Source organism: Typopeltis vanoorti, chromosome 8 (genome assembly GCF_054136105.1).
Source record: "Typopeltis vanoorti isolate ZY-2024b chromosome 8, IOZ_Tvanoo_1.0, whole genome shotgun sequence".
NCBI classification, from domain to species: Eukaryota; Metazoa; Arthropoda; class Arachnida; order Uropygi; family Thelyphonidae; genus Typopeltis; species Typopeltis vanoorti.
Window position 1 is genome coordinate 88,788,521 of NC_143556.1, and position 15,906 is coordinate 88,804,426.

Below are 15,906 nucleotides of genomic sequence, written 5' to 3' on the forward strand. Positions count from 1 at the left end.
AAACGGGGCCATATAATCACACCGCCGCCTCCGAATTTCATAGTTAGGGTTATGTACTCTGGTAAGAGACGTTCACAGGACATCAGCCACGCCCATCCATCGGCTAGGTAGAGGTGTAGCTGATTCGTCGCTCCATAACACAGCTTTCCAACCTCCATGTCTCACTGTACAAGCTTTTTACACCACTGAAGTCGTCGCTGCATGTGTTTTCGGATAATACGCGGCTTGCATATTGCGGTTCTATCATGGAAACCCATGCGGTGAGGCCTAGGTCCTCCTGAATGCTTTTTGCAAATTTGTGCAGGAACTGCACATTCAATGTTTCAGCTGATGAATGACGGTTTTTACATATTATCCTTCGTAGCATCCTACAGTCACGTTCAGGTTCAGTGAGTGTGGTGAGTCGCACTCACTGCGAGTAGCAGTTCAGTTGACTCCTCAGCTTCCATCTCAAGATGGTCTCATTGGTTGTTGACATGGGATGGCCCAATTGATCAACAATTAGCCGAACAGATAGCCCTGCAACAGAGGGCGTACTACTATCGCATCGCCTCTTTCGAACTTCGTCAGTCCCTTCTCGCAGCTATTTCACCCGGACACAGTTGCACTGACTTGGGACCATCCTATTCCTCCAATTTATACAGGTTACAAACACGTGACTCATACTATATTTAATAATATAGTATGAGTATATTATTATATTATAATTTGTTGTATTTAAAATGCAATAAATTATAATTTATTATAATAATTCGGTTAAACGCAAAGTATATTATTAATACTTTATTAAATTAATAATTTAATAAATATTTATTAATTTATTAATAATAATTTAATTGCTATTATTAATGTTTTTCGTATGAATGTGTTTATACATTTTAAATGATTTTTAAATTAAATTAATTTTTTTAAAAAATTGTGATTCTGGGGGTTAAACCCACAGGTTGCAGTTCTTGAAATGTATTTATTTATTTATTACTATCTGCCCACCAGACAGTATCAGTCATCAAGTTGGCAATATCATAAAATTAAGAATCAATCAAATTAACAATTTATACATTTCAGAATATGTAACTACTATCAGATGTATTTGAGATTAATTTTACTTTAACATAAAAAGCAGTCAATATTAACTATGAAAATTTAATTAAAAAATAAATTTTATGCTTATTTAAAAAGGGTGTATGAATAAAAATATTCATACACCCTTTTTAAATAAGCATAATAAATAATATGCTATCCCATTAGGAAGATAGACTTTGCTTAGGCTATTGAGTTTGGAGAGAATCCACCGTGAGATGCGGTGATTAATACCTTTGGAGGGTAATGGATGGCAATGCTGTAGCCAATGAAGTTCTAACTGAGGCTCAGCTATTGCTGTTACCCTCTTGCCATGATCAGAGCTTTAATAGCTCAATAACACCTTATCCCTACACTGTCCTCTACAGATAACGGGGAAGAGGAAAAGCATTCTTGCTTCGCCCCTTTAAGCCAGTCCTTATAAGTATAGACTTTGCCTACTGTTATATTCAATACAGCCTTCCTGATTTATGATTTTCTCATAGGGTGTTTGACTTTCTTAATATTTTTGAAAATCTTAAACGAATTTATCTGCATACAATGAAGTAGCGATAGAATATGTAATGAGGGAGATCCAGGAGAGAATTATTAAATGATTATATGCTATTTATACATGTTAGCGTTAATGTTTTAACGTTAATATATCGAAGAACGAAATATTACTTACGGCCTTATTATTAAAGTATCTATTCGATTGTGCAGGATGAGTTTTATTACTTTCTCATAATCTTCTCGTATGTTTGATATATTTTATGTTTTGATTTATCGTTTATTATTAGTGAAACAATGACAGTGGTACGACAAGTGGCGCTTATACCTGCAGGATGTCAACCCTGGAATTTGAATATCGTGTCATCATCTGGTGGCCGATTTGCTTATGCTGCAACACTAGCTATATACATTTATGAGGTAAGTAAACAGAATCAACAGATAAAAAAACAGACTTTGATTGATGGATAATGTCAATGTGATTAAAAACCATCATTAAAATACAGTTAAATGAATACGATAGTTAATTTTTCTTACAGAGAATAAGAATACACTCTTGCTATAAATGGGAATTGATTTTTTGTTTTTTAAGTGCTTCGAAATAAACAAAATTTTCTTAGAAACGATTCAACCATCCAACTGGTCTAAGGCTAACTGAAAATAGCCTCCTTACCTATTTGAGCATGCTCGCCTGTCGAAATTCCGTTTCCCCACATTGACTGAGTGTTTCGCAATGGCTTTTCGCCATTCTTGTAATGGACGAATTCATTCCCCTCACTGTTATGGTCTGGAAAGAGCGGTGCGTTGGGCAAAGCTTAGCTTACCGTCTTCACACAGTTTGCGGAGAAAATTAGTTTTCTCAGCGCAGCTGACTGCTGTCGGAATGTAGCCACTTGTAAGGAGCGTTAAGTTTCCGGAAATACAATTTCGGTTAGTTGTACTGTAGTTGCAGATTCCAATAGAAGAAAGAATGATGATATTTAAACTTGGTATTATAAAAATAATAATATCCGGCAATAATATATATTGTTGTTCGTCTTATATATCATCAATATTGGTTGAATAAAACTAAATTAAAATTAGATTCAAATTGCAGATTATTCGCTGATAACAATCATAAACAACTCTATAATTGTCAAGATCTCTATAGGTTTATGTTTAATTACTTCCTTTGATAGTCTTCTGTCTTTCATTCGTTATATACGTTCTTTCCATTCTTTTGGTTATTTAATTTCATCATTATTGCACATATCTGCAATAATCTTATTTCGTAACCATTCTTGTATATTCTTCAATGGCTCTAAGAAATGTCCATCATATTTTCTCTCTATCTGCCTTTCTGAACCATAAAATATTGTTGATATTGTAATCTTAGTTAGTTTTATTCACGTGTGACGTCATTTTGATGACGTAAGGAATTTGTAAGGAAATCTACGTTTCTCACATATCTGAAATATTATAAATTGAACTGCATTAGCTGATACTATTCACTATTTTTTTTAAATGAGAATATACTTATAATAAAATAAGGGTAGCATGCGTAGGAAAAACAGGCTACATACAATAAAAGTCCTTCGCTATTTTTGTACATTAGTATTTAATAAAGACAGAAGGTCAAAACTTTTTTTTCCTATAATTACCCAACCCAAGATTTTCTTATCTAGGATTGTTCGAAGTACATCTTTCCATCCAAAAAGGATAGAAAGATGTACTGCATATTATAAATAGGGCTGTTTTGCATAAAGGGGATTATGTAAATTGGGATTAAAGCTAATGTTAATCTAATTTTATTTTGGACACAAACTTTAGTAAAGTTTTATTGCATTGAGTTTCATTGACCTTCATTCGATCAGAGTAGCAGCTGGATATGCAAAGATGGATAGCTGACGAAATACTACGAAAAGTACTCTATAGAGATCAAATAGCATCATCATTTCCTGATACTTCATCCTCACTGGGTATAGAGAGTACTATGAGAATACTACATTATTAAGTTTACATTCCTAGTATGAAACACTTGTTCTGCTGACTTTTTTTCTCTGCTACTATGTTAAGTGCACATAATCTTAGATTAATTCTCAACTCGTATTCATAAATGCTAACAACCAAATTCCTTCTAATATCTTTATTTTAAATATAATTTTGAGAATTCAGAAAAATTCTCACTTGGTGTCCCTACTGTTTGATAAACTATTTTATTTCTATAGTTTAAAATCTCTCTATCTCTCACCACCTTTGCTACGAGTTGTCCAGTATTGTACTACGTACTAGGGTCACTTGCATCAGCTCACGCTAGTGATCGCCGATACTTTATAGTTTACTATATTCGGCATGAAACTCTCTGATTCCAATCTTTGAGTTTCTTATTCGGTTTTAAAACAATGTGGGATTTAATATACCCTTAATTTAAATAATATTTTATTTCTATTCCACAAGGTGAAAATTTTGAACGCTGTCGTTCTAAAACGACTGAATATTTTCGTTGTCTTTCGACCTTTCAGAAAAATCCCCACCTTTCTCACTTCTCCAAAGAACAAGTTTCCAAATCTTAGTTATCCAGGTGTCCATCAGATTCCTTGCTTTTGTGGATTATCTTATTTCGGACAAACAGGAAGATCTGTCTCTATTCGGCTAGAAGAACACCAGTCTTATATTCAATACCTTGAACCTGGACAGTCTGGATTTGCAGAATCATCACTAGACATAGAGTTCATTGGAACCAGACAAGAGTCCTTCACAAAAGTTGGTTCCTCATGGTGCGGCTTTATAAAGAAACATGTGAAACTTTACTTCATTTCCTAACTTAAACAGATCCGATGGTTTACGTCTATCCCCTTTTTTATAAATTTATAAATCAGATAATCTTTCCTAACTTTTTATTGTGTGTGTATATATATATATATATATATATATATATATATATATATATATATATTTTTTTTTTTTTTTTTTTTTTTTTTTTTTTTTGGTTAGGAAATTTATTGACCTTTTTAGTTATCTTACATGAACTACTTAGGTGGCGCCCTTGGAATTGTCAGTTATTGTTCAATTAACTTTATAAATGTCCTGAAGGTACCTGCGATACACAGGCGAAAATTGTACTATTAAATAATATTTAACGTGAGTTTTTTCGTTATTATAATTTTGAATTCATATGTCTGCTCACGGTATTTCCTTATTAAAACATAACATACAAATCAGTAAAAAGAACACATAGTTTACGATGTATGTTTAGGATTGGCTCCATATTGGAAATACAATTTTTGAGCAAGTAAATGGATTTAAATATCTTAGCTATTATAGTCTGATATATAAAGAATAAAATAACTTTAATCATAAAATTCGAAAGTACTACGGAGTACTTAGAATAATTAATGAAATATTTTAATTCAACAAAAGTACAGTCATAATTAAATAACACAAGATATTAGCACAATATGTAACTATAGGAATAAAACCTGGAGCATCAGAAAACGAAATAAAGAACAAACGGAAAACTAGGAATAAATAGAAAACCACGGTTACATCAGTTGAACTGAAAATTTATGAAATAAGCTGCAGGATTTACTGAATCGGATGAAAAACAAAGATATAACGAAACAAAGCTAGATCTAATACATCTACTACAATATATCCAGCAATATAGATAAAAATAATAATAAAGTATATAAACTGAAAGAACAGGACTAGGAATGTTCTTCAATATATTCTTAGAGGAAGAAAGACCAACCAATAGGTGTGAGACAGTATATGCTAGGCCCTCTACTGGATATTATGTTAATGATAATAATGGATGTCATAAAAATTATAATCTTATAATAATGAAATTATATATTACTATTATAAAGATATAATCTTTAAAGAATAAAAATATCTAAATTGTTTATTTACATTAATATCAAAATCTTATAATTAATTTTATATTCATCTGTAAATGTCGTTCTTTATATTAATATTTTATTATAAACAGATAACCTTTTATTTATATTCATCTTTTAAATCTCGTTCTTTATATTATATTAATATTTTATTATAAACAGATGACGTTTTATATTATAAATATTAATATTTTATTATAAACAGATGACGTTTTATATTATAAATAGATGGTGTGATCCTTGGAAAATTAAATGTTCATAACTTTTCCTTTTTCGAGAAAATTTTAAAACAATCTTATTATTATAATAAAATTATAGATATATAAATACGGTGTATTATAATATATGGAATATAAAAATAATTCTGAATTTTCTTTTTGATTATAAAGAAAAAATAAACATAATTGTATATTATACTTTAACTTAGAAAAAGTTTAAAAAGATTCATGAAAATTTAACCAAAAAAATCGTGTAATTTGAAGGAAACATAAAAGTACATTTGTTGTTTAACTGAAAACAAATACAAATCTGTAATTCATAAATACGCAAAAGGTGGATCAAAACTTGGCGGGCTTGAAAAAATACATGTGTGTTTAATATTTATTTTATGGCATGACATCTGGTGGATTCAATGATTTGCTCTGCTCCCAAATATGTACTTGCGTAATATGTGCTATCAAATTTCACTAGTTTCGACTTAAAAAAAAAAAAAAAAAAAAACCTTATCTTGAAAATTTCTTTAGTCATTTCGGTTTGGCCATGAAATTTTGAGTTTCAAAAGAAAAATAACCATGAGCTGATACCCAGTTTAGTTAATCTGCCTCATAGCTTTTGTTATTCTGAAGCCATCTAAACAACCAACTAATCATATTAAATGAACTAAGATCAATAAGCCAAATAAGATTTTGCAATACATTTTGTATAGATGTATCTTCGTTCTTCGTTAATGTTGTAGTGGGTGAGATTTAATTAATTAATGAGAGAATTAATTAATTATCAAACTTACATAATATAGTTAAACAAGTTCTCATTAGTGATGAATATTTTTGTAATCAATGAATATCGTTCTAATATTGTTTATTATTTCAATTTTACTTTTTTGTAGCTAAATGCAACCACAGGTCAATTTTATCTGCATTCGATCATGTCGGAACACAAGAAAACCATCACCTCAATACTGTGGCATCCCATACATGCAGATATATTCGCCAGTTCCAGCGTTGATCCATGCATCTGCGTGTGGCACGTGAGTCAGCGCCTTCTAGTAGCACGCCTTCATCTACCTTTCATACTTCCTGTGTTAATCTCTTGGTACCCCGAAGAACCTGATACTCTCGTCTATACTGAGGGCAAAGGGCCATTATATCTGTGGCGGTTCCAGCAACAAGACGGTGATGATCAGACGAACAGTTCTCCCTACATCAAAGAGATTCAGACTTTCGTCAGTCCCATTAGCCAAATGTGTTGGCATCGAACGGAGTTGGGGAGGTTAGCTCTTGGGCACGCCGATGGCACCATTTCAGTTTATATTAAAGGCGAGTACCGCCTTCCCAGTGAAAGGCGCTTTCTTTTAAGTTGCATTAAATCTGTTTCAAAAATAACTTATTAAGATTTCTAATCAGTTATTTGCTCTGCTAAAATAGTAATGTGCTCACGAGAAACTCCACTTGTTCCGTCCATTTAACATTTTTATGTTTCGGTAAAATGAAGCTTTCAGCACTTATATTGCCTTTCTTTTAAAAGTGTTTCTGAATATTTTAAAGGTTTTTTTCCGCTGACAAATTTCAGTATTTGCTAATACATTTTAGAACCCTTAATAATGTAACTTGACACAAGAATCTACTACTGTTATCTTGTTCTTTATACCTTAAGCGCAAGTTCATTCTTGTTCGAGGCTCCCTCTAGTGATGTTTTTGTATGTTAGAAACAAATACAGTATAACCTGTTGGATAGAAGGCAGCACCAACATACGTTGTATTCTCTCAATTATTTGCATTTGGCAGATATATGCAAAAAATGAACTCAAAGCATGTAGGTACCTTGTTTGAGAAAATTAAGGTTTCTGAATTGACTTGTCCATACTGTAGTCAAATGGTAGAGGGCTCTAAATGTTATTTAGCTTATAGAAGTCTAAAATTTTAGATTCCAGTAAGAAAAACAAGAATCATTTAAAACATGGAACAGAAAACGTAATAGCAAAATAATTTTATTTCGAGATGTCATTAAATAAGAATTATAAATTCATAATAAAATTATTTAACTATTAAATAATAGCAAATTTTGGATGACGAAATTATATTTATTGAAATTTTAGCAACTTATCACAAGAATAATGCAATAAAAGAAATCGATTAGTTATATAGAAATACATTTTTAAAAAAAACTGAACACTCAGTTTGCATAAAATAGTTCACAGTTCTATATTCTAGTTTGCTTATTAGATTCAATAGGAAATATATTTCATTTTTCAGATTGTTATTTTCAACTGGACATTGGAATTCTCTCATTGCATGAGATAACATAAGTAAATTAAATAACGATAATTAAGTGTTATTTCAAAATGAATAGCTCTAAGTGGAATCCAACTTGCAAGATAACTGTCAATGTAGAGTCGCTTTATATAAATGTCTATTTTCATTGTCATACAAACTAAAGATAATTTCACAAAATACATGCATTATAAATTCGAAAATTGGGGACTTTTTAAACTATAACGAGTTCCTTATCAATTTAACTTAATTACCTTCATCGTATCACACTTAATTGGTCACTTCTAGATGAGTTTCTCTAATGGTTCTTCATTGTTCTCCCAGATTCCATCACCCTAGAAAGCTACTGCGTTGATATTAATCGAAAACAGCGGCTATTGCTAAGTCAGATGATTAGTGAGTTTGTAATTATGTGATATGTCACTAATTACATCTAAACTTTCAAGGCTGTAATATTATCTATTGCTTTAAGGGTGGGTTGTATCACTGCTAGTCATCTGCGTTAATTCAATCCATGCTGTTTAATATTATCTATAATGGAGGGATGGAACAGCTCATGAGACTCTTCAAGTGGCTTCCCTCTCGATAACTTGGAGAATCACTGGCTCATCAGTTGCAGATTCTTGCTAATTAGTCCTCACTCAAATGACATCATGACAATTGTGGTGGGGGGGGGGGTAAATATACGGACTGAGAGTCTGGAATGAGATTAAAGCTAATCTAATAATAGTTATTAAGACTGCTTGGCATAGAAGCACTTCATTATAGTGTAAATCTATTATTGCAGTTCCTTCATCTTAACCTATATAGGATTTATATGAATATTGGCTTGCAAAATCAGAATTATTAATTTTGAAACAGACTATTTCTGGGATTTGATAAGAAAATCTCAAAAAGAATAAGTGGTGTGTTGATTATTTATAATAACACAAATACATATGCATTGAGTATACTTAAGAAAATATTTTAGAACAAAAGGGAAAGTATTTAAGATTTTTATATAATTAAACCAAACTGTTTGTAGGTGCGGAATATGTATTCAAATAAAATTAAAATCAGCACCATCTATCGGTGAATAATGTCACAATCGTTTCCCTCAATAGTAAATTCCACTATTGTTTTATCGAGAACATCTTAGAATTTTCTAACGGCAGTGAAATGAATATTTCACTGCCGTTAGAAAATTCTTCGGTCTTTATCAGTAGGCGCGTTCTCCACATTTAGCACTCTACTTTCCTTTATATCACTTAAAATCCCTTAAGTGATATAAAGAATAGAGTTTGCACCTATATTTATATAGCTGCAAACTCTATCCTAAATAGAATGGTTTTTATTATAAATAAATAGAGTGGTTTATTTATTAAAAATAGAGAATTTATTATAAATATTATAAATAAATAAACAAACTATATTTATTTATTTATTTATTTATAATAAAAGAAAACCATTGCCGCTTGTGCTACCTGAAATCTCAACAGATTGCCAAGCGAAATTTGTTTATCTTGTGGCGCCCTCTCGCTCTCATTATCCAATTTGAAAAATGAAATCAAAATGTGGAAAAGCATAAAAATTCAAAGAAATCATCGTGTCAAGAACTACATTCCTAACTCATCAAGTTAACATATTTCTACCCTGAATTTTCTCCAGTTAATGCATCGGCGATATGATAATAGGATTCGACCGTCAAACATAATTTTGATATAAAAAAGAGCAATATAAATAGCAAGATAGATGTCGAATTAATTACAATTAACAACGATGCGAGACGTAATGGTAAACGGATTAATTACCCTGATTCCAATCATAGATAGCAACGATTGAAACTAATTTCTGCTAAAGATAAAAATCTAATTAATGAATATTACTCAAACTCAAGACTGACTAAAGTTGAAAGAATATTCTCATTACAACTGATATAATCTTATTGCTTTAACGATGTTCATTTAATTACGACCATCGGTTTCAATACAAGCCAAAAGAAATCTGCCTAGCTTTTATTAATAATTATTTGGAAATATTGTTACAAATAATTAATATTAATTGCAGTTGAATTAATTGAATTCTAGTTGATTTTCTTTTGCAAGGCAAATGATAGGGTTTTAGTTTTTTTTTTTATTGTTATTTAATTGCAGACGACAGAATTGAATCTTATAATAGCAACACTATTTAAGCGAAAGTATTAATAACAATCGTTTGCAATGATTTGGTAAAAAAGGAATTTGATAAAATTAAAATTAAATCAATGTTGTGTAATTTTGGAAATGGAAAGCAGTTAACAAATCAATCAATCCATAATATTATAAAAAATATATTGAAAGTTTCGAACTAACTAATGGGGATAACTGGTTGATATAGTTACATTGACTACTGCCTGCATAGTTAGGATAAGAAATTAGGATAATTATATTAAATTAGTTAATTCTATTATGACTTATGTTTTATACCACGCTTACAGGGGAACTGAGTGAAAAGCTGAAACCTCTTGAATATACCAATATTCTAATACATTTTGTAGAAATTATGATTTTTAAACTATCAAATTCCACTTCATATCAAGATGATTTTTATTACAAAAGCCCCTTAAACCAAACCCTTTTCGATTCATTTGACTATATCAAATGCATCTTTTGAATGAAAATTATTGAAGAAGCATCTGTGCGAATATCAGTGAATTCTACAGTATCTCGTAGCTCTTTCTTAAAGTAGTTGTTAGTGTTATTATCTAGGTTCGAGTCCTGTTGTCAAAAAAAAAAAAACTAAATGAGATTTTCGTCAGCCTACTTATTGGAAGTCTAAAGTGGCTTGAAAAAATGCCATGTTTGGTCGCTATAACAGGGGAGTGCTGATTTTATGTAACCTTAGCTCCCTCCCCACGATTCATAAAAATTGCGGAATAGTTGGCAGAGTGGATGGTGCTTTCTCTCCGTCCAGTTCGTCTTGATAGTGGATTCGAACCAATTGAACTTACTATGGGACTTTATCGGCGGGTATGAGGCATTTTCTTACTTATCGGAGGAAGTAACCAAGAAAAGTTCCATAGTAAGTTCTAGATTAAGGTTTTCGATCGATTATTTAACCCTTTTTCCTACTCACAATATTAACATTGTGAGTAGGCAAAATAGTCCAAGTGAGACCTTGATAAGACCGCACTTGGACTATTGTGCGCAGGTCTGGTCTCCTGGTTTCCGTTGTGATTCTGATATATTGGAGAGAGTACAAAGGAGAGTGTTAAAAATGATATCAGAATTGCTGAATAGGGATTATGAAGACAGATTGAGAATTTGTGGACCGCAGACAATAGCAAACAGGAAAAAGAGGAGAGATATGATTGAGACACAAACTTATGAAAGGGTCGCACAAGATTTCAATTGATGGAAGTTTTCAATTTATGGAGGGTGGGGAAAGAACGAGAGGGCATCCTTGGAAGCTGAGAATGAAGGCCGCCAAGAAGGGTGTGAGGGCTAGATTTTTATCTCAGAAGGCGGTGCGTGATTGAAATGGATTGCCTTTGGATGTTGTGAGTGCAAGCAGTGTGAATGAATTCAAGAATAAGTATGATAGCTGGTGTATGTAGTATGTGGCCTCCTTCGATGAGTCTCTTCTGACTCCCTGGAGGTCTCTCTTATAATAATAATAATAATAATAATATGTGATAGATTTACATCCTTTTGTATGAGGGATTCACATAAATGAAAATAAAAAATACTAAACAGGAAAATTCTCTTTAACTCCATTAGACAATGAATTTCACAAGCCTACCAATGTTTTAATTCTCAAATCTTTCTTCAAATAAATGGATTTTCTCGTGCTTATGACATATTTTGGAAAATTGCCAACTGTTTCTCCTTCATTCTCGTATCTCAAAGGATTTTCGTGACCATCTTCAATTCGCTTTTTCATTATTCCAGAACTCTTTTTATGAATAGCAGGACTAGCTCTGAATTGAAGTAATGATGTGCAAAGTAATGCGTAAAACACAGTTATACGTATTGTTTTTCATGAGAGGACAATTTCCCACTCAATCTTTGCATCAGGTATACAAAATAGCGATAACAGAAGAATGGAATAGCTGCATTTTTAATTATAGTATGTATGTAATCGTATTGAATTTTGATATATAGAAAGGACTGTTTTTTTCACGAAGATTCAGTGTGTTCTTGTAGGATTTTGTATAACGTTGTGTGCGTAAGTCACGTGGCATAGAAGACCATCTCAGCTATTACATAAAGCTCTATAACAACAAAAAAAAAAGAAAGCTTCCATGAGCTGATTACAATACCAATCTTTCCGACGTGCATTACTTTCGACATTCGTTAAGCCTGAAAAGCCAACATCCCTAATAAACGACATATCGCTTTCAGAATATAACTAATAACGAATAATGTCTTTCATCCATCAACCACCATGAAGTAACTTCATAAAAATAATAATAATAAAAAAAGAAAGCAAAGATTGATCACATGTAGAGTTGAACTTATCTTGACGATTACTTGGGTTGTCAGATTCTTGGAATAAATAAGACACCGTATATCACCGCGGAGTCATCATTCCGGTTTATTTTTGTTATACTTCCTAGACTCTTGTTTTTATCACTGATGATGGAAAAAAAGAATAATTTAAGAATTTTTGTAGCAAATGATTCCGACATCGATTGAAAATTGCATCACATAATTACTATAGAAAAAAAGAGAAAGAAATGTTAAGTATTCGTCTATCTACTGTTTTCGTAAAAAGGAAAGTTTAGGAACTTTTAAAATATAAATGGAGTTTATCAACATTCTGCGCTGATCGGAAAAGAAACTGGCTGCTGGAAATTTGAATATTTTAATTGCACCGAAAGCGAGACCTTATTTCCATTTGGATTTCCTTTTTGTGTGATGGGAATGGACAAACTCTATTCTAAAATACTCTCTTGAGACTTCACTGTGCTCAAAACATTTAGCTGCGAATGCAGACTTTCGTGTTCCAGTGGGATATTTAGATGCTTAAAGCGTCAGCAAACGATAAGTATTGCAACAGAGAAGTCCCTGAAAACGGAACTCCAAGAGTTACTGGTTTAATACTAGCTTTAACATTTCAGAAAATCTTAAAAAGTTTCCGTTTAGAACACAAGCAAACTGAATAAAAGTAAAATTTGAAGAGCTTTTCATTGTACTTTGAAAAATATAGTGTTTAGTTTGGTAAGAAGGAAAATTTGAAAAGAAAGCTTAGATGTACAGCGAGATAGTCTTAGTGTACTTTAGATCGAAATGGAGAAGTGATTTAAAAAAAATGACAGAAAATAATGTGAATTTTTTATTCACATACAGAAATTAATGTGAACTATAATGTGAATGCTATATATTATTTAGGTCTATAGGTTCTAGATAATTAAGCACTTAATGAACAAAAGTGCGTGCAATTTAGAACTTATTTTTAAAATAAGATGTTCCGTATAACTTTCTTTTAAAAAAAAATGCTGTTTATTGGGCTAGTTCAAGTTAAAAAAAAAAAAAACTTTATTCAGCATGCCACAATGTTGAAACATCACTGCGAATTTTTGCTTTGCAAGTTTTGCTTTAAGCAAACCGAAGATAACTCAAAAAATCAACTGACAACGTTTTGATCAACTTCCTTACTTGGACATGACGCTAATCTAAACGAACACCTATCTGTTATGCAGCTCTTAAAACTTTCATCCGAACAGATTTGAAAAAAAAAAAAAAATTAAACTGTTTTGTTGCTCCTTTATTCATTGATCGTGTATTCCGCAGTGGTCCGCATTTATAAAGTGGATGAAAGGAATTTTCTGAATTCGATTCTGTTCGTGTATCTCACCTGATATATTTCATTAGTCTGCAGGCCTCTTTCTTAGTCTCACCGTTGTCAGCTTCCCTGCAGCGATCAACTACGTTCCTCTAGCACTGTAGCCGATAACACAGGTTGAAATGGTGATAGTGTTGGTGTCATCAGTGTCACTCTCAATCAACTAAACCGATGCGAACCGGTGACCCAACGACATCTCAACAAAACCCGTTTCTTGTCTTTCTTATCAGTTTTTGTCGACTAGGTGTTCTTTTTTTTTCTGTTTTTTTTTTCATACTTTCTCTGAACTCTCAGCTTTTAATAACCTTCCTGTAAAAGAAAAGAAAGCGAAAAACTGACCCTCAGGTCAGTGATAGCACGCAACAATCCTTCTATTGGGAGTTACAGTGACATTGGACTTAAAATAAAAAAAAAGGACTTTGACAGCAGTAGAAAAGCGATAAAACATGATTTTTAGTCTTTCGTAAAACCTATTGAAAAATAGTGTATATATTCTAGTCCATGTATAATTTAGAGACACTGAATATTTATTTGCATCATGTATCGAGATTTCCTACTTCAGTAGTCTGCAGGCAGGTGGCGCTACTTTGCATATCCGGACAAAAAGACAGCGAAATTAGATACAATAATTAAGAAAAGAAATTTATAGTTCATTTGCCTAAATGAGTTGAAGATTATTAAACTTACAAACGTAGTAACGTACAAAGCATGTGACTATTTTTATAAACTCTTTGGAAGACAAGAGGACTTGCTTCAGAAAGATATAATCAGATTTAAGTTGTTCAGTTATTCGTAGAAGAGAATTCCATCAGTCTTTTTTTTTTAGAAACTTCCATAAGGTATATTATTTGGAAATCGTTTCTGAGATAATCTCTCTTTTTATCTAGTTTCGCTGTCTTGTTGTCCGGATATGCAAAGTAGCGCCATCTGCCTGCAGACTGCTGAAGTAGGAAAGCATTTGAAATATTAAACAAATGCCACAGTACATATATATTTTACTGCGTATCGTGTCCTGTATTTCTGCTATTATGGATTTCCATCATCACATTCAATACAGTTAAAACCACAACCCGATGACACCAAATTCGAAAATGTAACGATCACTGCGTACAAACTGTGCTGCAAGGATATAGTATTTTATTTTAAATTTGAGAAATTTCGTTGTTATTGCTTAAAAAATCAGGATAGTCTGATTTAATCTAATATTCATCGAAAAACCAAAACGCTCAATAAAAAAAATGTCTATATTTCTGATGCAAGGATAACTGGAGCACTGGAAAAACAGATCACCTGAATTTATTCAGTCTGCTGCAGAGAAAAGTAGGAAGTTCTTACCTGTGCTAATTTAAGAAATGTTCCTTATTCGTCTCTCATGTTACCTTCATAGCAATAATAACCATGAAGTTACATATAAACTTCACTAGCCTCTAGGTTATCTAGTAGTACCTCCTGGTTTTATGTATCATTTCGCAGACTGAATACCACATTATTTTACGATTTTCTAATCTGCTAAAACCTCTCATATAAACAATCCCTAATCATGACTATCCCATTCATTACACAGGAAAAGGTTTGATGTTGATGTATTCCCGCTGTCTGCTTGGCAGAATGATATACCGTATCGTGCATGCTGCTACATATCTGCTTCAACTGTAATCATTTTCGGTCAAATGCGTTAACAATTGCCTATGCTGTTAACACTTTATCGATCAGCTACCACCTGTTCACAGACTACATGTCATCGTATATGCAAACACATTTATATTGTAATACAGAGAATGTCAAGAAGAGCGAGAATATTAACCGATAAAGGTGACAAGTTTCAATATGAATCTTCAGCTTGAATGTCAAATAAATGGACAATTTCTCATTAATCAAACTGAAATGTCTTCTTTTATGCGATTATAACAAGTTAATAATGTTTATTAAAGTAAATAACACACACAAACACACACACACACACACACACACACACACACACACACACACACACACACACACACACACACACACACACACACACACACACACACACACACACACACACACACACACACACACACACACACACACACACACACACACACACACACACACACACACACACACAACACACACACACACACACACACACACACACACACACACACACACACACACACACA

At 32.2% G+C, this 15,906-nt stretch overlaps 1 protein-coding gene across 1 annotated transcript in view; it reads left to right on the forward strand.

Moving 5' to 3' along the window:
• The first annotated feature begins 1,866 nt into the window (after nt 1–1,866).
• The window catches only part of LOC150104181 (WD repeat-containing protein 17-like), a 243,105-nt gene continuing 229,065 nt past the window's right edge, over nt 1,867–15,906 (forward strand). The window contains exons 1-2 of the mRNA XM_090396419.1: nt 1,867–1,989; nt 6,553–6,982. Coding sequence (XP_090252545.1) covers nt 1,867–1,989; nt 6,553–6,982 — 553 coding nt within the window. The remainder of the gene's footprint in view (nt 1,990–6,552; nt 6,983–15,906) is intronic.